General features: G+C 39.2%; 1 protein-coding gene and 1 long non-coding RNA gene across 9 annotated transcripts in view; one reads left to right on the top strand and one right to left on the bottom strand.

The window, feature by feature from the left end:
• Nucleotides 1-14585, top strand: part of LOC112532647 — an 18337-nt gene extending 3752 nt beyond the window's left edge. Inside the window, exons 2-3 of the long non-coding RNA XR_003075745.3 lie at nucleotides 5825-5927; nucleotides 14369-14585. This is a non-coding gene — a long non-coding RNA (uncharacterized LOC112532647). The remainder of the gene's footprint in view (nucleotides 1-5824; nucleotides 5928-14368) is intronic.
• CCAR1 (cell division cycle and apoptosis regulator 1) overlaps nucleotides 9963-19698 on the bottom strand; it is a 27141-nt gene continuing 17405 nt past the window's right edge. For 6 of the 8 annotated variants that reach the window (XM_421573.8, XM_004942010.5, XM_004942007.5 and 3 more), the window contains 10 exons: nucleotides 18992-19183; nucleotides 18284-18517; nucleotides 17816-17927; nucleotides 17546-17587; nucleotides 15727-15809; nucleotides 14862-15008; nucleotides 14583-14703; nucleotides 13811-13996; nucleotides 13250-13455; nucleotides 9963-12064 (listed from right to left, as the gene is read on the bottom strand). In XM_421573.8, coding sequence (XP_421573.3) covers nucleotides 12005-12064; nucleotides 13250-13455; nucleotides 13811-13996; nucleotides 14583-14703; nucleotides 14862-15008; nucleotides 15727-15809; nucleotides 17546-17587; nucleotides 17816-17927; nucleotides 18284-18517; nucleotides 18992-19183 — 1383 coding nt within the window. In that variant the 3' untranslated portion in view covers nucleotides 9963-12004. The remainder of the gene's footprint in view (nucleotides 12065-13249; nucleotides 13456-13810; nucleotides 13997-14582; nucleotides 14704-14861; nucleotides 15009-15726; nucleotides 15810-17545; nucleotides 17588-17815; nucleotides 17928-18283; nucleotides 18518-18991; nucleotides 19184-19698) is intronic. The other 2 variants (XM_004942009.5, XM_040703178.2) reach the window with 1 other exon arrangement.

The raw sequence follows: 19698 nt of genomic DNA, 5'->3' as shown, positions 1-19698 counted from the left end.
CAATATTCCCAAAGTTTACTCCTTTGCCTAGAAATGTGCTGCCACATAAAAGGCAGTCACAAAAGAAGCACACAAGGCTACAATCACAGGGGTAAGATATAACAACAATCGTGTCCTCCTTCCCAGAACAGACCAAAATTCACTTTGCATTGCTCCCTGGCTTCAGCTCACATTTACTCCAGCCAAAGGGTAAAACACATTGGTCTCTTAGAGAAACAGCACCCACAGGGTTATTCAAAGGAGAACATAGCCCCAACAGAAGTTTGTTTTAGAAAAGCAGGATAAAATTCACAGAGGTTCACTTTATTTCAATTTGAAGCACAACAAAACAAGCATTTCAGCTTTCAAAGAGATTGAGTTTACTAAACAAGTGGCAGTTGCTGTTTCAGTTGTCATTATTCAGGAAGCTTTCTGCTTCAGTACAAATCAGGCTGCTTACTGAGTCTTACTGAGTAGCTGGAAGCTGCCAGCAAGTGGACTGCGGATCACCACATATATCAATGCAAGAAAAGCATACTAGGAAAAAAAAGTGTTTCATGTCATGCATTATTCCTAAGGACTTCACTGAATTCTCACTTAGCTGTAAACCTACAGTGTGAGTCACAGCAATGATATGCAGCACTAGCTTCTCTATTTTAGCTCATTGAGATTGCTGCAGCAGAATGAAGCATCCTGAGCTGAATTAACAGGACCGGAGCTAGCAGAAAAGAGGAAGCAATTATCCACCTATTCTTAGCACTTGCTATACCACATCTAGCATAGTAAGCCTGGTTTTGGGTTTATCAGTATTGAAAAGGCGTCTGTATGTGGGCCTGAGTTCTCCCAGATGGCCACCAAAATGATCAGGGCTGAAACACTTACTGTGAGAAGGGGCTGGCAAAACGGGGCTTGTTCAGCATGGAGAAGAGATGGTTTAGGAGAGACCTGACAGCAGCCCCTTGAGAAGATGGAGTTGGTCCCTGCACAGCAGTATATGACGGGAAGACAAAAGACAACAAGCATCAGCTGGAAGAGGAGAGCTTCAGCCTGGCTGTCCGGAAGATCTTTTTACCCTTCAGGACAAGCCAGCAGTGGAGAGCAGGTTGCCCAGAGAAGTTCTGCAGTTTCCAGTCCTGAGGTGTTTCCAAGACATAACACGATAAAGCCCTGAGCAATGTGGTCCAACCCCACAGCTGAGCCCACTTGGAGCTGGACACAGGATGGACTCCCAGAAACAAGTTCATCTGACTTATTTGGACAGTGGTGCCTGTGCCTCTCACAGCCACTCTCATCACCCTCCTCAACCACCCTGTTTTCTGCAAGCCACTGCAACACTTCTGACCTCCTGCTCTCACATCATGTTGTAAATGAGGCCATGCAAACAGCATTTGAGTGGAAAGACTGTTGGATTTCTCCTCAACTTTCAAAGAGCTACTACTTTTGTACTTTTGTCATAACCAAACTCCATCTGCATGTGTTTGTTATTAGACCTGGTGCTCTTCAGCGATGAAGTGGACATGTGCTAAGGCAAGATGGCAGTAGAGAGAAATTAAAACTAACCCTGAAATGAAGTTATTGATTTTGAACCCATATCAATAACTAAAACTGACTGATGCATGTAATTTAATTCATTAACTGCATGATGTTCAAGTAACAGCAAATGAGTTCTGTTCAGATACCCTCATCCACATTAAGAGAGTTAAAACCTACAGTTCAGGGTTCAAAGTGCACAAATGCAAAAGAATGCAAAATGCAGGCACAGCTCAGCCTGCGTTCCTGAGTTTTGTTTTCTCACTCCAAAGACAGAAGCAGTTTATTTTGCTGAAAACCTCTAGCACTGAGAAATATACAGTACAGATGAAGCTCTGCACAACTAATCTTATTAAAGGTAAATTAAAAAAAAAAGTAAATAACATTGAGTGGAGCCTACTGTATATATACAGTAGTAAAAAGAAAATACACTCCTGTTCAATGGTACTTATTTGTTCAATGGTGTGACTACAGCACACTTGCTGAAACAGGGAAAAAATACGTACAGAAATGCTTCAGCACATCACGCCTTACAGGAAACTCAAACTGAGCAGATCTGGGAAATCCATCGCGATTTTGAAGGACATTACAGTGCCTTGCACACCCTGCTGCTATCAGTGCAAACTAGTTCAGATATTGCAGCCGGGCTTACTGCAAAACATACTGCGAAAATCCTTTTGTAATACAGGGTTAATGCCTTACTAACAACTTGCTGCAGAAAAGCACAATACATTCAGAGGTGCAGTGTGGTCTGAAGTCAGTGGTTCAGTGCCAGCTTCGATTAAGTGCTAACCACTATGAAATAACATGAGGTTTACATAGCCATTAGTCTGGGAGAATTGACTTAGTAAGCCTAAGACAGAGAGGTACATAAAAAGTTGTCCTTTAAGGAGTACAAATATTTTCTTCCTGGAGATGTATTGACAATCCCCACTGACACGACTGTGATAACCAGGAAGCCCCAATTACAACAGAACGTACAAGCTGCTGAACTCCAACTCAGAGACCTTGCTGAAAAGAACCGTAAAAGCAATGCTTGAGAATAAAACGCCTTCAAACTCAAACTTTCCTCGTGTTCTGACAGCCTGTAGACAGCCGTGCAAAATAAAGCACCATCATCCACTTCTTTTTTCAAGCCTGAAGAAAATGAAAAGGAACGGAAATTTGAACAATCCTAATCGGTCCATAGGAGGTATGACCACCTACTGTGAGCTGCACTTCACAGAAGCCAGCACCATTGAAATACAAGATTATTCTTCTTTGAATTGCAAACCTGCATCCCCTCTGGTGAGGCAGGATGAAAGTCAATGGAAGAAAGGGACACCAGAAGAAAGGAATGCCAGGAAGCAGGCTGGGGAACCTCTTGCAGGTTTGCTTTGACTTTAAAAAAATTTGACGTTAATTGCTGTGAACAAATTTACCTTACTGAAATTAAAATAGATCTGTCTTAAAAGCCTGCCTTCCCTTTCCTATCACAGGGAATCCGAATCCTGATTTAGCATTAGACGCCTCGAATCTTCGAAGCTTCAGAGATAATCTTTGCCCACTTCTAGCTCCTTTCCGCGTTCAGTTCTCCGTAAATTCTGAGACTCGCAGCAGGGAAAGAGGAGAACTGAGGAGCCACACCTATCAGACCACTCCATTAAATGCGCAAATAGGAACATAAAACAGTTCCTTGCCTGATCTCACTGCAGCTCTGTCAACACGTGGAGCAAAAACGGACAAAGCACTTCACAGAAAGGTGTATTGTTCTTTTAACGTCAGTCTTCAGTAGGACACTTTCATCTCAGTCCCTTGCTCCTCTCCAGGCGTCGCAGAGGAAGGGTGGGAGGGATACCCCTCATTTGGGTAACAACTGACGGCACATCTCAGCCGAGCACCGGAGATGGTCTGGCAGAGATTAGCATTTTCACGCAGGCTGCTCAGCTAGCAGATCAAAAGGAAAATGTTTTCAAAACTATCTCCCACCCCTCTCTTAACTCTCCGAGGGAGATCTGGATTGCCGTAATTTTCACTCCTTCATTCCCCCAGGAGGAGAATATAACAGCTCCCACCCGGACCTGTAGATGCAGCATGCAAACTCAGTCTTGGCCCTTTTTCCCGTGCTGCGGCCACAGATGGAGATACTACAGGACAAGTGCAAGCGATTCCCACCGCTGACAGCTAATGTTGGAGGTATCTGTAGAAATTCACCCAACGATAATGGAGTTTGCAGGCACTGTCACTGCCGTGTGTGCTGCAGTAAGACACTCAATTTGCAAATTGATTTCAGTTAAGCTTCCAGACACAGAAGTCAAACCATGAAAACATCACTTCAACATCAAATGTCCGAAAAAAAGGAAACGCACAAAGAAACTTCTTCAAAGGCATTTGATAACTGAAACAAGAGAACTCTAACTTTTTAGAAACCCCTTTGGGTATTACTGCAGCGAGAGACAAGATGACAGGGAAAAATTATATAACTCATTTACCAGAGTAATTTCCATCTGGACTTGGCCTGTCGCGCTATGCCTCAGAAAATGGGTTACTGCAAAGTAAGAGGGTCAAAACCAAAGGAATCAAGGAATCACAAGTAGTACAAAACTTAATTATAATAAGAGAGAATACTTTCTGACATATCTAGAGGTATTACATCTTTCCAGATGGAACCCAATAGGTAAGCCACTGCTTTTTCCTTTAACCCCTCTCCTGGATTAACAGACAAAAAGTCAGTGGACCTCACACTGGAGCAGGTGCAGCAAGTTTCCAGAGTGCCCAGAGAAATGGGATTGCATGAAGAGGTTGAAGAGTCAGAAAACAGGGCTGAGACAGAAAACAGCTATTCTCTACAAATTGTTGGGAAAGTAAGATGAATACCATGAAGAAGGAAAGAAAAAAAGAAAAGTATGTGATATAAACTAAAGCCAATGTAAAGAGAAGCATAAACAGGTATAGCTGGCCAAGGACAACACAGGCTGGACAACAGAAATGTTAACAGTTTTGAAATAGATCACAAATTCCTCAGGTCTTCCAACAGGTGACAAAGTTCATGCTTTGAGAAAGAATTCAAAGTTGCTCTTCTCACTTGAGGAGCTGCTGGTTCACTTTGACACAAAGTTCTTGTGATGTAATCATATCCAGTTCTGCCCAAAGAAAAATATACTCTGCCTTTAATTCCTCCCTGGACAGAGATGATTACCAAGCTATGCTCAAGGAAAAAATAATAAACCTCTCAAATATGACAGTAATGAAAATCCCTACTAACCTTTGGGAATCAAACTAAAATAGGATTGGTTTGCACTTCACCAAGTTGTTACTATGGGTCTGAACAGTTACAAGTCCTCATTTCTGCAGCTTCTACTCAGTCTTAGTTTACTACACTTCTGGCTTGGCTGCTAATGCTTACAGGCCTTTAGTGTGGGGCAAGTTAAAGCGTAAGTAGATCAGATTAAAAAGTTAAAGCGGACACCTGAGCCGAAACAAAGCAAGAACTACACTGCTTACTTATCACTTAGAACTTAGCATCTCCTACAATCATCTTCCAAAGAAGGCAATAATTAACCATATGAAAACCACACTGAAAAATCCAAAATCTACAGAAGCACCATGGTACTGCCTTCTGCCACCAAGGACCATTCAGAAAAGAACAGCCTTACAGGATCCTCAGAGGATCAAAGTCAATACAAATTCTAGAGGACCAAGGGGTGAAACAGACCCAAGGATTAACAAACTCAGCAAACTGATGTTCATCCCCCTCCCCCCCCCCCCCCCCCCCTTCCAGGAACTGCAAACAATAAAAAGGGCTTTACTGACCAAAACCAATACCTCAGATAAAAACTGAGGAGCTGTAAGGCAGCACTTGATATCAAGAGCAGAAATTTATTCAACGCAACCACTACATTTCAGCAGTCAGTAGTCTAGCAGCTGTACTTTTATGTATTAGACAAATCCATTAATTGCAGCTTGGCCTCATTAGTCTACAAAGGTCACTAGTGCAATTAATTGAACATGAAAAAATTGCAAGTAATAAACAGAAATGAAGGCTAAATACAATATTCACCAGTACGATCTTAAAAATACCCATCAATTTTTCCCCAAGGTTGTTTTGTCATCATTGTTCCTACTGCCAGATCTGATAGTGTGTTCTCTGTGTATCCCATTAACGTTAATAAATTAAAATGAAAGGGGGGACCAAAACAGCTACAGCTGCAATATGTCATCTGCCAAGCTCAATTTTTGTGTGTGAATAATTATACACTTAAGGTAGCATCCTAAATATGTCTGAGCCTGATTTCATCTCAGATCTTTCATCAATTTCTCTTTTCTGTATTTTCAGAAAAGCTTTAAAAGATTACTTTGGAGCTTCTTTTTGGTCGACATTTCCAGAGGAATTAAGGCTAAAAGCAGCTGCTGAGATCAGAGCGTCACGTCTGCATTAGGTAAGAAAATACTTTCCCCGCTGGGCAGCCATCACCCCACAGTGCTGCGCCCTCCACCTTTCCCTGCCTACCTAAAAACACCTAAAACAACCTGCTTCCTATAGCATTTTTCCCGTGTCTACACTGCAACAACTCACCAGGTCACACCAATCTGGTTTCAAACTGGCAGTTGAACCCTATTCTGTGGAAAGGCTGTGGTAGCATTGCCCTGAGCACTCCCTTAGTTTTCCAGCAGCCCGGCTGCAGGACTTATGGCTGCTGCGATTCACAGCGATGCCGCTAATCAGAAAATGCCACACGGGCAGAAGTCACTTGCCCTGAGAGTGTGGTTTGGATCTTGCAGCAATTAAAGTCTCCAATGGCAGCTCAAGCTGCCCCACTCAGTCAACCAGCAGCTCTGCAAAGCAGAAAAGATCTCACCTTTGGGATCACACAGGCAAGCAGCAAAGATGATAAGCAACAGAGTCAAGAAAAGAGGAAATAAATTCAGTGACACAGGAGGGCTGCCTGCACCATCTCATGGAGAAGCACCGTCTGAAGCCACTGCAGTATGCCCTGCTCCAGCTCTCCCTCCATCCTGCTGCTCCAGCATGGAGCTCTCACCTACTGCGCTGGAGGAAACTGCCTCAATTCTGCACTAAAATTTCACCCAGACAAAAGACTCCCCCTCCCCATCCCACTGCCGTGTTTTCCTCCCCCAGAACATGGCTCTCACCCTGTCTCAGGTTACACATTCACGAAGTGAGGCCCCAGCTGAGGAGGCAGGGGAGCCCTGCAAGGGCATGCAGGCCACACTTCAGCATTAGTATTGCTCTGCACATTTTTACTCATTCATTCCTGCCAGGCAAATCTGCACAGCGCCTCTTCTCATTTACTGGGGAAGTCCCTTATGAGGCAAGGCACAGGCACTACTCACTTTGGAATATAGTGGACCTAAAATGGACTATTTCCTTTTTTCAAACTTTAAGTACAAAAAAATACCTGAATGAATTCACTGCAGTGTATCCATTAGCCCCACTTATTCCAGGCCCCTGCCACCCAAACGGCATGCAGTGAGCTTTAGTGAGTGGCTCACGATTACTATCCATTGTATCATCCATAAGTCCCTTTTTGTGCTATCCATCGTTCTATCCCAAATCACAAGATTGAAAATACTAACATTCCTTGCAAGCGTATCCATGGATGACCAGAGGATGTGTAGATGTGCTGCCACCAATGTCTCCTGAAAAGGTCATACATTTTTCCAATCCTTGGTCTAAGAAGTTAAATTCCTCCTTGACCCCCACCCTCCAACAAAAACCAGGGGGTCATTGGCTTGATTTCAGGAAAGAGACCACAGCAGAAAACCAAGCTCAACATAGCTAAGCAACTACTCATTTTCAGCTGTTTAGTGATGCAATACAAGCAAGGCTCCCTTATATCAGAGAAGATAATGACAAGTTTATCTCCATGGGTTGTTCCTCATGATTTTGCAACTTACAACATGAATGATCCAATTACTACCTTATGTTTAATGTAATGTACTCATTAAAAGTACTTCAATTTGCCTGAGTAGCACTAGTATAAAACAAGGCATCAGGAGACCATCTGAAAATCTCTACATCTTAAACTCTTAAGCTGAAAGCTGACAACCCATCTCCTCATCAGCACATACACTTTGCTGGCATGCAGCAGCAACCAGCTAATTCTGCTTTGATACTACTGCTGCGTGCATTGGTCTGTTTTTCAGTACGTCATGTTGGTCTGAGAGTCTTTTTTGAGGCCAGTATCATTATCTCCAACTGTTCATTGCTATTACATGTGGAAGCGATTTCTGTTTTTAATTTTCAAATCTGTTGGCTACCGCCCACCCTTGCTAAGAAGGGACCAGAAATGAAGGGCAACGCTCTCCATCTGCTTCTGCCCTTGCAGGAATGTAACCAGATGACCCTCTGTCAAGACGACCAAAAAGCATTAGTAAATCAGGAAGGAAAACCAACTCATACTCAAACAAACTGTTGTATATCATTGAAAAAAAATGCAAGCAACAAAATGAACTGCTACTCTAAAAATGTTTGCTGAAACACAGAGGTGTGGATGGGGGGGAGTTCAGGCTGGCATTCACTCTTCCTCCTCTTCACTCTCCCCTTCTCCCCAGACATGTTCATGACAAAACATGAATGATGCAGTCAGCAGGATCCTTTCACTCGTGCCCTGCACTAGACTAAGGGAAAATTATCCGGGAATCTGATATAGATATTATTTTAAATAGGACATTGTTGAAGTATTTAAACAATAGGGCAAAATAAGGCTGACATGTCTGTGGCTTAATATACTCTGTGAGTAGTGGGTGTCTAATTGGTAGAGCACTGCAAAAACTAGAGGAAAAACTCCAATCTGATCTCATACCCAGCACACAAAAAAAAAAAACAACCAAAAAAACCCAAACAGATGGACAGCATCATAATGCCCTGATTAGATAATGAATAATGATAGCTTAAAAAGTATTGTGCTAGTTATTAACATCACTAGTAATGTTATAGTGAAAGATTACTTCATTGTAATTGCTTTGCAGTGCAACACATTCATTAAGTCAGAGCAGACAGAAACATAAGTTGGTTGGGAAAACACTGGCAGTTCCAATAGCCAAATAAAAGTATTCATTATTTATGCTATTTTTATTGTTGTACTACATGGCAACATACAAGTTCCAGTTGAATTTCTATTTGAACCATTTCTGCTTTCTGAAAGTGCACTGACTGTGCCTACCTACGCTTTTCACAACCAGTGACCATAAGACTCAGTTACTAAAAATGAATTATTTTATATTTCTAAATATAAACTGTACAAAACAAATGCACTCTAGATTTAAAAACCTGACCTGGGTACACAAAGATTACAGAAGCAAGAGGAAAAACATTTTGTGCACAATCCTGATAAAATTTTCAGAGAAAGTTTACTGTTACATAAATCCAAACAGATACTCACACAGCACATTACTCAGCAGAAAGATGGACTGAAAGCCATCCTCTCTCCCAGAGCAGTTATTGCAGCGTGAATGCTGAAAAAATGTTATTTCATGAACCAGGCTTTATAAAGCTACATTCTGACTCAGTTGTAAATGCTAGATCTGTGGAAATCTGCCGTCAACAGCACAATTCTAACTTTGGCATTTACCCTTCAGGGCTCCACAGGCTGAGTAGGACATAGATTGAACACAACTACAATCAGGAAGCAACTTTGGAAGTGCCCAGGAGCTACAGCTACAATATATTATCTCTCGTTATGTCCCCAGCAATCCCCAGCTCTCTGGAAAACTTTGAGGAAAAACTGACTTATCATTTTGCCACAGTAGCTATGTAGCTCTGAAACAGTGTAGTTCTGCCTTTATTACCAGAGCAAGCAAAGGAGCAGTATGGCCACTCCACTCCAGACCACTTCGCACACAGCTGGATCACAGGAACTTTCTTCCCAGCTTTATTCATGGACATCCATTGGCCTGAGAATCACTCTTTAAGGGTTCATGTCAACAATTTAATCATTTTAGAGAAATACAAACAAACAAAAAAAATATCTATCAACTGACATCAGAATCTATTTAGTGGTCTGGTATAGCAGTGCTTTCTGTAGAGAACAAGGCACTCCTAGATCTGGTACTTTGCAAAGCACCTCTGTGATGATTTCAAAACTACAAATAAATTGTACCTTCCAATTATACAAGAGCTAAGACTCGGCTTTGGCTCTTTGACCAGCCAGCAACTGCCACCCAGTGATACTCAGCAGTGCAAAGCCTGTAAGGGGTAAAGTGTGGACATTAAATGCAAAAACTGTTCAAAATTGAAAGACATAGAAGGCTGCCTCTCCAAACCCCACCAGTGATACTCTATTTATTTCTAAGAACTACTTAAATTCCTGGGAATGCTACCCAGAGGCTTTACCTAATGACCAGCACGGGTGCTACGTATATACAGAACCTTATGCCACTTGGTGAGGTTACCTTAGCACGCTGTAAAGTTATCTGTTCTTCCTCAGATTGTTTGTTCTTCGGGAGACTGGTCAAGCTCTGTGTAGGCTTTTTTCCTTTATTCTTTAACCTTTCATTTTCCTTCCAACATAAATGCAAACTGTACATAACATTGAAACACTGTTACATCAGAGCAATATAGAACAAGATTACACTCATTCAAGCACTATTTTTTTAAATACTGTAAAAAAAAAATCCGTGTCACCAGAAATTATCTCGCAAAATGAGGCCTGTTTGTGGTGACAGCTGCTTTTATATCAGCCATGTAAGGCAGAAACAAAAAAAAAACAGCAAAAGACTCCAACAGAAATATCACAGTGCATCTAAGAGTTATCCTGAATTCTAAAAATCTCTCGCATGTTCACATATTCTGCTGAAAATTCATGAAAAAAAGCATTTCCAACTCGATCCTTTCCTCAATATTTTAAATGGTGCTCAATGTTAATGACAGATGCTGTCAGTCTGTACAAAGGAAAAGGTGAAAAACGAGTACAAAAGAATTTGCCTTTATGACATTTGTATACCAGCTGATGCTTCTCATAAGATTAATTTACAACTATCTCAATTCATAAAGCATGCATTTTCTGTGTGCTTGTATGGAATTAGTGTTTTTACAGCAACTCCTACTTTAGTTTAAACAGTTAACGTTTATAAAGTGACTGAGATGAGGGAGGTGGAAGTTTATGCATGTTATAATAACAGAAAAGAGAGATTTCACTTGTCTGACTCCAAAAGAGCCAAAAAAGGTACGTGACAAAAGCACCAGCTTCAATTTTTTGAACATAGCTTCAGACATTTTTATGTGTTTCTCAGAAAAGCCACTTGAGCCTTCACGTAAGTAATTCATAAATATTATGGCACTTGGATTCCCCTAAACAGGTACTGAGCTATCTAAGCCACCCAGGCTAAAAAAAATCTAAAATTAACCAATTCTGTAATAAAACACCCCTGTCTCAACCTTGAAAATCCTTAATTTTCCTGGAAGTTGCACCAAATTACAATTGCCCATGTTTCATATCACTTGAGTACGTTGGCTTTGACAAATGTCATGTCACATTTTAAGTTTAGATATCTCATTACTTACGAACATCAAGGAAAGGCAATCTTACCCATTTTCAACAGAAATTGTGTCCTGCTCCTTAGGAATTATAGCATGGTATAGATACTTATGTTTCCATTATTTTGCTGGACTAGAGTATTTGAAGTAATTACACATACTAGGAAAGAAGTCCAAATTTAATTAGAGTTGGCTTACAATGGTAGCATTTTCTCCATGTAAGGCATTATTCTGACACTTACTGGCCTGGCATCAAACCATACATATTAATACACCACATTTGTTGTTAAAAAGGAGCATATATATTAATTCAAAGGTAAGAACAATTAAAGAAACACAGATGACAAACATTAAAACAGGCCCATATATTTTCATATAAATCTCACAACCCTACCAGTATTTTGGTAGGTTTCTATTGCTTTCTTAACTCATACTTAACTCTGAACTACTGTATATTATGAGGCTTGAAAACAAGCAGCTTTTGGGAAGTTACATTTGCAAAGGGGAAAGAAAATCGTGACAAGTAAAAAAAAAAATCCAAGAAGCTCTTTAAAAAAAATCTTTACTGGCAAACTTAAGCAGCATGCTATTTTGTGATTTATATTTGAATTTAAAAAGACTAATTAGGCTGAAAAAAATAAAAACCTAAAAATGGCAGTCTATAAATAATGAAAATTTTGATTTCACTAGACTTTTATGAAAAACATTTGGTAATTAAATACTTGCTACCGTGTATTACGGTGATGAACTTTATTAGGGTTAAAACTGTAACAAAGCTCATCCTAAAACATTTTGCAATGCAAAATTATTTTCACTCAAGGAGTGTCTCAAATTGAATGCTAAGAATTACAAGCAATCTCCAGAAGCAGACATTCACTTTCATAAAACTTTATACATCTTTTTGGAACTAAGATATTTATACTACTAAAATCAAACATGCATCACTTCCCATACATTCTGATATCATGATTTATATTACATTATGTAACACCATTCTTCTAAACAGCAGCAGTTTTATCATACGCTTGCTCCATTTTCTTTGGATTTCTGATCTTTATCTTCACTTTTCACAATATCCTTTAAAAGAAAAAAAAGGGAGAAGATAATGTGAGTTCTGGAAGTAATACTTCTCATGTGAACTACAAAGCAGTGCAAGACAGATACAGTTTGGTTTCAACTTAAAAAGAACTTTTAATATCGTATATTACTCAGTTTACTTATAACCAATTCATGTTTCTCATATCTTCCTGAAAAATGGAGGGAACAAATTAAATTTGACTCACCTACCTATAAAAATAAGCACCCAGCCTTCCCAGAAGCTCTGCTTTAAATCTTTTCTTCTTTTTAATGAACAAACCAAAACAGTTTCCACCAAACCCATTAAGTTATGGTAGCATGTACCAACTCTAACACAAAACACCTGAATTGGGCAAAGATGCCTTAAAGCACTAGGCAAAGAAGATTTTTAGCTCTGAAGTACTGGACAGAATGACACCAAGGCTATTGAACCGTAGTACGTGTAGAAACAGAATTACACAGCACCTTCAGTAGCCAGTTCTGGCAGAGCAATGGGTCTACTATGGACACACAGTGAGGTGCAGCACTGTGTAACAATACTGATGGCAGTTTGATTGCTGCAAGTTACAGCCACTTTAATAAGCTACAATAACCTTATCTGAACCATTACTTGTATCCTACAAGGAGACAAACATCTAATATTTGGCAAGTTTTTATGTGGACAGAAGCAGTAGCAAGGCACCCTCACAGTACCAGTTTGCCACTGAGCTACCCTCATTAGCTACATCTGTGTCAACAGATCTGTGCCTTACTTACAGGGTCCCCACAGCATTTCCAGGGAATATGGTGCAAGTAACTTTCCATAGAGGATAGAAGATGCTCTGGAGCATCAAAATACCTACATTCTGCCTTGAAAAATTATTCTTATCTAATGAAATAGTAGATTTGGATTATTGGAGAAAGACAAGATCAGAACAGGAAAACATTATGATTGATTGAAATTTATAATATTTCTCATATTTAAGTCAGGAGGAATTTGTGTTCCCAGCTTAGAAAGTATATAGCTCTTGTTTTCTTTAAAAAAAAAAATCATTTTCTCTCAGCCTCTACTATACACTGATGCACTACTGCTCTGAATTCATGTGAATTTTCAATGTTATTTTAAAGGGTTTGTTTGGAAGGTTATTTTTTCTACTCAACCACATAGTTTTAACCATCAAAAATGAAAGTAGAAAAAAATCAAACCTGCTTAAGCACACTCTGCATTTCATCCATAACAGTAGCTAAATTTTTGATTGTCTTATTCAGCTGACTCTCAAATTGCAAATTTTTCTCATCTGAGATCTTCAAGTTCTCTTGCAGCTGACTAAGGTCCTTTTTGACATCTCTGAGCTCCGCAGACAGACTTTTGTTAGAATTTTCCAGCTGCAGTATGGTCTTTTCATCCTCATCTTAAAAAAAAGGAAGCAGTCAGTTACTTTCAACACCACGTTTTGCACTCTAACATTCCATTTACATGCCAACACCTAACTATTTCTTGAAAGAACGTTAAAGACTGCATTGGATTACCACTTATCGTATTGAATTCTAACTACACTTCAGAGCCTTATGGGCAAAGGATTTCAGCCTGGTGACAAATCGTACTTCAACTATTGCTGGTGTGCAAGTACAAAGGGCTTGGAAAGCAGAAAATGAGTTTATAATGTACGAACATCTAAGAAGTCTAGATCACAAATTGGTTGATATACTAAAAAAAATTCAGTATCTTGCATTCATGTAAGTATCATCTTCAAAGCAATGTCATACCTGTTTTTTCTTCAAGGAGCTGTAGCTTTTGTTCTATCTCTGCCCGCACTCTTTCACTCTTCTCCAGCTTCTGTAAAAGGCTCCCGACATCTACCATAGCTCCGTTGTATACAATAAGGCCAACATTTTCTTCTACAGCTTTTGATTCTTGCTTTACTGTAGGTGATGGCAACAGCAATCTGTTTCCTAAATTAGATAAATATTAACAAATCATTGGCATTTTTTGGTTGCCTGCAGTTCCAGTGATCAACCTCTGACTTCCTACATCAGTTTAAAAGCAACATTCCATACTAACTTCAAGAGTCACACCTTTAGTATTACAGAGAAGTTCATGATGTGGTCTCTTCCTATGTGGGGAAAAAAGAATAAATTTTCTTCCATGCCATTCCTCTTTTTCTCCTTGCAGTAATTTGTCTTAAAAAAAAAAACATCAAAAAAAAAACACACACTGTTCTACTACCTACAGCACTGATCCTCCTGACTGCAGACCTACTGTGAATGAGTAATGTTGTTAATCAACGTTCAATGTTTAACCTCTATCCCTCCTTCCTGTTCCAGGACCCTGAGACTCATCCAAATAAATGCAACAAAGCCTGAGGGAAGCCAGAAATACAGAAATTTAGGAACTCTTACAAACTGCCCAAGATTCACTTTTCCAAGCTGGCAAGTTCTCTGCAGATCTGAATTAGTAACTGTAAGAAAGCAAGTATCTCACAACTCCCAAAACACTCACACAGGAACAATAAACTTCCGAATTAAAAGCAAGTACTACCTAACATGTCTTCTTGTAGTTCTTCTGATTCTTCTTGGTTTTCCTCATCTTTAGAAGTATCTGTTAGTCTTCTGTAGAAGCAGGATTCTCTAAGTACTACTTTGTTAAGTAGCTTCTTGACCTAAAACACAGAGAAGTAGTACAGGATTAATACACAAATTAAACCACCTAAGCAAGAGTGTTTTAACTTGAAAGACTTAACTAAAGAAATTGCACAGCTTTTTGAATTTTAACATACTAGGGTTTAAAATCAAAACAAGCTAAAAAAAGATGCAAAACCTGAGCACGAGACAGGTGTAGTCCAAGAGTATACAGTATCTCCTCCATGTCCTTCTCCAGAAGATATCCACAGTGACTTTGGTCAAAATAAACGAAAGCCATCAGAAGATCCCTATTAACAGTTATCATCTGTGTCTTGTCTTTCTCCTGCAGAAAAATCATATTTGGATCATTAGGAAGTCAGAAATACCATGTTTGCCGTCCTATACTAAAAACAAGTACCCTTTTCAGATAACTGATGTTTACCCCTGTTCATTTTATTGTTTCTTTGAGAAGAGAGATTAATACAGCTAATATTTACCTACTGAACTCAAATACAATATAAGCAAGCTTTTAATTGTTTAGAAGACTTGCAGCACAGTGAGCAGAAACATGTGGCAGCCAGCTTCATTTTGTCCAGGCTGATATGTCAGAAAGTTTGAAAAAAAAAATAGTTAAAAATCCTTATTTCCCCAGCCAAAAATCTCATTGAAGAGCTGTTTCCAAAATGAAGTCCCTGTAAGCACGTACTGAATGAACATTCACAGCTCTCACAGGTAAAACAGCTCTGCAGCCTGTTTTCCCCCCTTGCTTCTGTTCTTCATCTCCTAATTTCCACTGGGGAAATGAAAAGTGTCAGACACTTTATATTAGCATTTATAAGGAAAACTCAAGCATAACAAATCCAACCTATGCTATTCCTTAACCTGAGCTATGGAGACAAGCTTAAAAAAAAGCCAGTTTATTAGTCAAGCTGAACTACTTTTTTTTCCACTGAAGAAGTGCTGAAGTTACTCAAGAGTGTAAATAGAATGAAAACAAAGGTAAACTCTGATTATGACATCTTTATACAAGATTATATGAAGTTAAGAAAGATGTTAATTACTTTATCTTTAGATGACCTCTCTTTACAATGCTTATTTCCCTCTCTTCTGTCCTCTCGTTTATTCATTTCTTCTTCTTCCCGGTCTATAAGACAGAAAGAAAATTCAACGTTCCCACAGTAAATAATTCAATAAACAGTATCTCAAAAATGCATGTTCATTAAGCTCACATAAGCCCTCAAACATCTGAAAACATTATATTTCCTCCCAAAATAAAAAAAATAACATTTATTAGGGAGAACTCATTGTGGCCTTCCAGTACTTAAAGGGAGCTTACAAGCAGGAGGGAGAGCAACTTCTTACACGGTCTAATAGTGACAGAACAAGGGGGAATGACTTTAAAAGATGGCAAGATTATGTTAAATGTCAGGAAGAGATTCTTTGCTCAGAGGGTGGTGAGGTGCTGGCACTGCTGCCCAGAGCTGTGGGTACTCTATCCCTGGAGGTACACAGTCCCATGGATGGGGCCCTAGGCAGCTTGCCAGCCCATGGCAGGGGTTGGGGCTCAATTATCTTTAAGGTCCCTTCCAACCCGATGCATTCTATGACATGATTAAGTCACTCCTCTTAGATGCTGTCCTTATTTTAACCTAAAATATTTGACTATTTTATCCTGTAGATTCTTACTTATCACAAAGATAGAGGAGCTGAAATAAGTGCTAACTAGACCAAAATCAGTTGTGCCAACATCACTATCTGTTTAAGTGGTGTGCAGAAAATTACTTCTTCCTAAAGAGGCTAGCCAAAGCCTACATTCAGCAACGGTTATTCCTATTAGGTAAAAAAAAAAAAGTGTTGTTTACTCTTCAATATTTTAGATTACATTATAAAAATGGTAACAATTATATATTAAAAACATGCTTATACTCATGACTGACTGTGGTATTACTGGTGTATTTGATCCTAAGCTTGAGATTCTCAATGTTATGGATTGCATTGCTTGTTAGATATGAAGCACCAAATGCACTGACTTTTTGTTTGTTTTTAAAAAGATAAGACAGTACTGTGAAACTAAATCTAAAAGAAAGAGGAACGTGACAGCTACAGGGACGTATCATGGCATGCAGCTCTGCACCTCACAAGTTTTTTTTTTGTCACAGAATCACGTGGCAAATTTCTTTAAGAAACTGCTCACCTTTCTTGTGAGAAAACTTCAAAAAACATACAGATGCAAACATTTTACTAATTTTGCCAATACGTTTCTGCAACTACAAGCTTTCTCCTGCACCTCCACGGGAAGTTGGATCAGTCTCACCAAATCTCACTGAGAATGGCACAAGGGCAGATTATGGGAAGTAGCAGCACTTGCACAGAAGAGTCCAGGGCATGTGCTCAGGGGTCAGACTACAAGCAATGAAGAGTCATTTTGGAAAAAAAAAAGAGATAGCACCCATTTTCAAGGTTGGTGCAATACTTTTTGCAAAAAAATATAACTGAAAACACTTACTAGAAAACACTGGGACTGCAATATATAAGCAAGTTCAAACCTACGTCTCTGGTAAAAACCCTGCTTTGGCACCTTCCTCCCCCTGAAAAGTACAAACCAAAAAGCACACAGCATGCCTTACATCTTCCTGAATCTGAGGTGGGAAAGAGGGCTACCTGCTGCTCGTGCAGACAGGAACGTTCCCCAGTCCTTTCTCCCACTTCTTCAGGCAAACACAACTTCACTCAAAAAGAAATCAACTCCTTACAGCTTCATAAAACCAAGTCCCACACTACATTCCAGTCTAATAAAAACAGGATGACATTTTACAACTGAGGAATATGAAGTTAGGCACTTCAAAGTGGCTTGGTTTTTCAGAGGTGCTGAATACTCACATCTCCTACTGACTTCAATGGGAGTTGCGAGTGGTCTGCATTCTGAAAAAAATAAAACCACTTCTATATGCATGCCTTAGAGTACCACAGCTACAGATTTACTTAAGCTATGTTAATAAAATGCCTAGCAGAAAGGCTCACGTTAAGCAGCACCGGTCAGAATTACTGAAATAGAATTAGTGCAATAATGCACTTTTAGATTTCTAGTTTCAGTGCATTTTCCAGCTTGAAAGAAAATCCGGTAGCTGAAAAATTCCCAAATCAAGATACCTTCATCTTCATCTTCAGCTTCTTCCGCCTCCATTGGATCATATTCTTCTTGATTATTGTCATCTTCAGTTTCTTCTTCATCTTTGGAATCATCTTTCCTTTTCTCTTCCCTCTGTAACAGAAGTTCCTAAAAATTAATCGAGTCAGAACTGAAAAACAGCAAAGTCAAAAACATCACTCTAGCACTCATTCAGAATTTGAGCATGCTTGTGTTTAGTCACTCACAACCACACACACTCAAATCTAAGTGGTTACAGTAAATGAGGGGAGAGATGTTTAAAATAATCCTCAAATAAAGCTGTATCATTTTTGAATGACTGAATATAACTTATTTAAACAGATTAACGAGTCTGATCAATTAACCAACACTATAAAAGCTAAGATTGAGAACACAACAAAGTGAAATTCAAGTAACAGTTTAATATTGATCCAGACAGGATAGCACTTCAAATATAAGCTAACAGAGACCTTCTTTTCATCTTTATCTTCTTTTTTTTCTTTATCATCTCCAGATTTTCTCCTCTTCGGTTTTGGTTCATCATTTTCTTCTTCTTTTTCTTCCTTTTTTTCTTTTCGTTCATCTTTTTTGCTTTTTTTATCTTTTTTGTCCTCCCTCTCTGGGAGGGAAATCAGTGCTTTATAAATTCTGACACCAAAATCCCTCTGAAGCATTTCATTGAAGAGTTCTGCAAACAATGAAACCTGCACATAGAGAATGAGAAGAGAATTGACAAAGTTTCAATGTGCACATTCAAAAGTTTTACACTTGTGATTAAAAAAAGTAACAAAGTGCTATCTTACTCAATTTTCACCATGCCAGAGTTTCATGCATTTGATACTTCTTGCTACCTATTTTGCATAGGCAAACCATAATATTTTTCTTAATATTTCTCTCCTGCATTGCAGTAGTTTAGGACCTACACTAGCTGTACAAATTATAATCTCTACCAAACACTGGATTGCTTTTTCTAGGTCTTGCACAACAAAATTCAGTTTACATTAAGTTTTATTTTATAATGCCATCATGAATTTAAGAAAACCACTATTACCATAAATTAAAAAGATAAGTAACTATAAACACGTGCACTTGCTAGGCAACATTTTTTCCTTCAACACAATGTTACAACGCATAGCTCAATAAAAAGTTGCTTTAATATACTAACACAGCTAAATTACCTCAAAGGAATGTTCTTTATTATCCTCCAACCTATAGTCCAGAAGAACACTGAGTGACATTATGCTACAGTCAAACTTCCCGCTCTTGGCTGCCCAGTTAGGATGCACAATGATCGCTGGTTCATCAGGCAAGATGTACCGTCTCTCCCGTCGCTGACGTTCCATTTCTTCTTGACGCTTTCTTTCCTCTTCCTGAAGAGTCAAAGAATAACACAAAGCATATTCCCAAAGTTGCAGCTTCTATCTGTGTTAGTTTTTAGGTCTCACTGCTTTGAAGAAAGAGAAAGAAGCCTAAGACTGCTTAATGTAAAGCAGATAGCACACAGATAACAGAAATTACACCACTACCTACAGAATGTATTCCAAATCCATTGCCAACACCAGCCTAAGAATGAAGATTGGAAACTTGAGCAACAGAAAGCAGGACATGCCATGTTGTTTAACCTCAAAGCAGTAAGAATCTTCCAACTACTTTGTGGTGCTAGGTGCAGCACGTTCACTCAACACTGGAAGGAACAGAACTAGTTTACTTCAAAAAATGGTAGGTAAAGCAGCAAAGGAGTCAAATCTGCAGGAGCGTTTCATTTGTTTTGATACTTTTAAAGCAGCACAGGGAAATCTTACCATATTTCAGTTCTCACATAGGAAGACTCAACTTTATTTGATAATTTGCCAAAGTTATCCGACACTGCTTCAATAACTAGCAG

This window comes from Gallus gallus, chromosome 6 (genome assembly GCF_016699485.2).
Source record: "Gallus gallus isolate bGalGal1 chromosome 6, bGalGal1.mat.broiler.GRCg7b, whole genome shotgun sequence".
NCBI classification, from domain to species: Eukaryota; Metazoa; Chordata; class Aves; order Galliformes; family Phasianidae; genus Gallus; species Gallus gallus.
The sequence above is the reverse complement of the archived record's forward strand: the minus strand, read 5'-3'. Positions and strand labels throughout refer to the sequence as shown.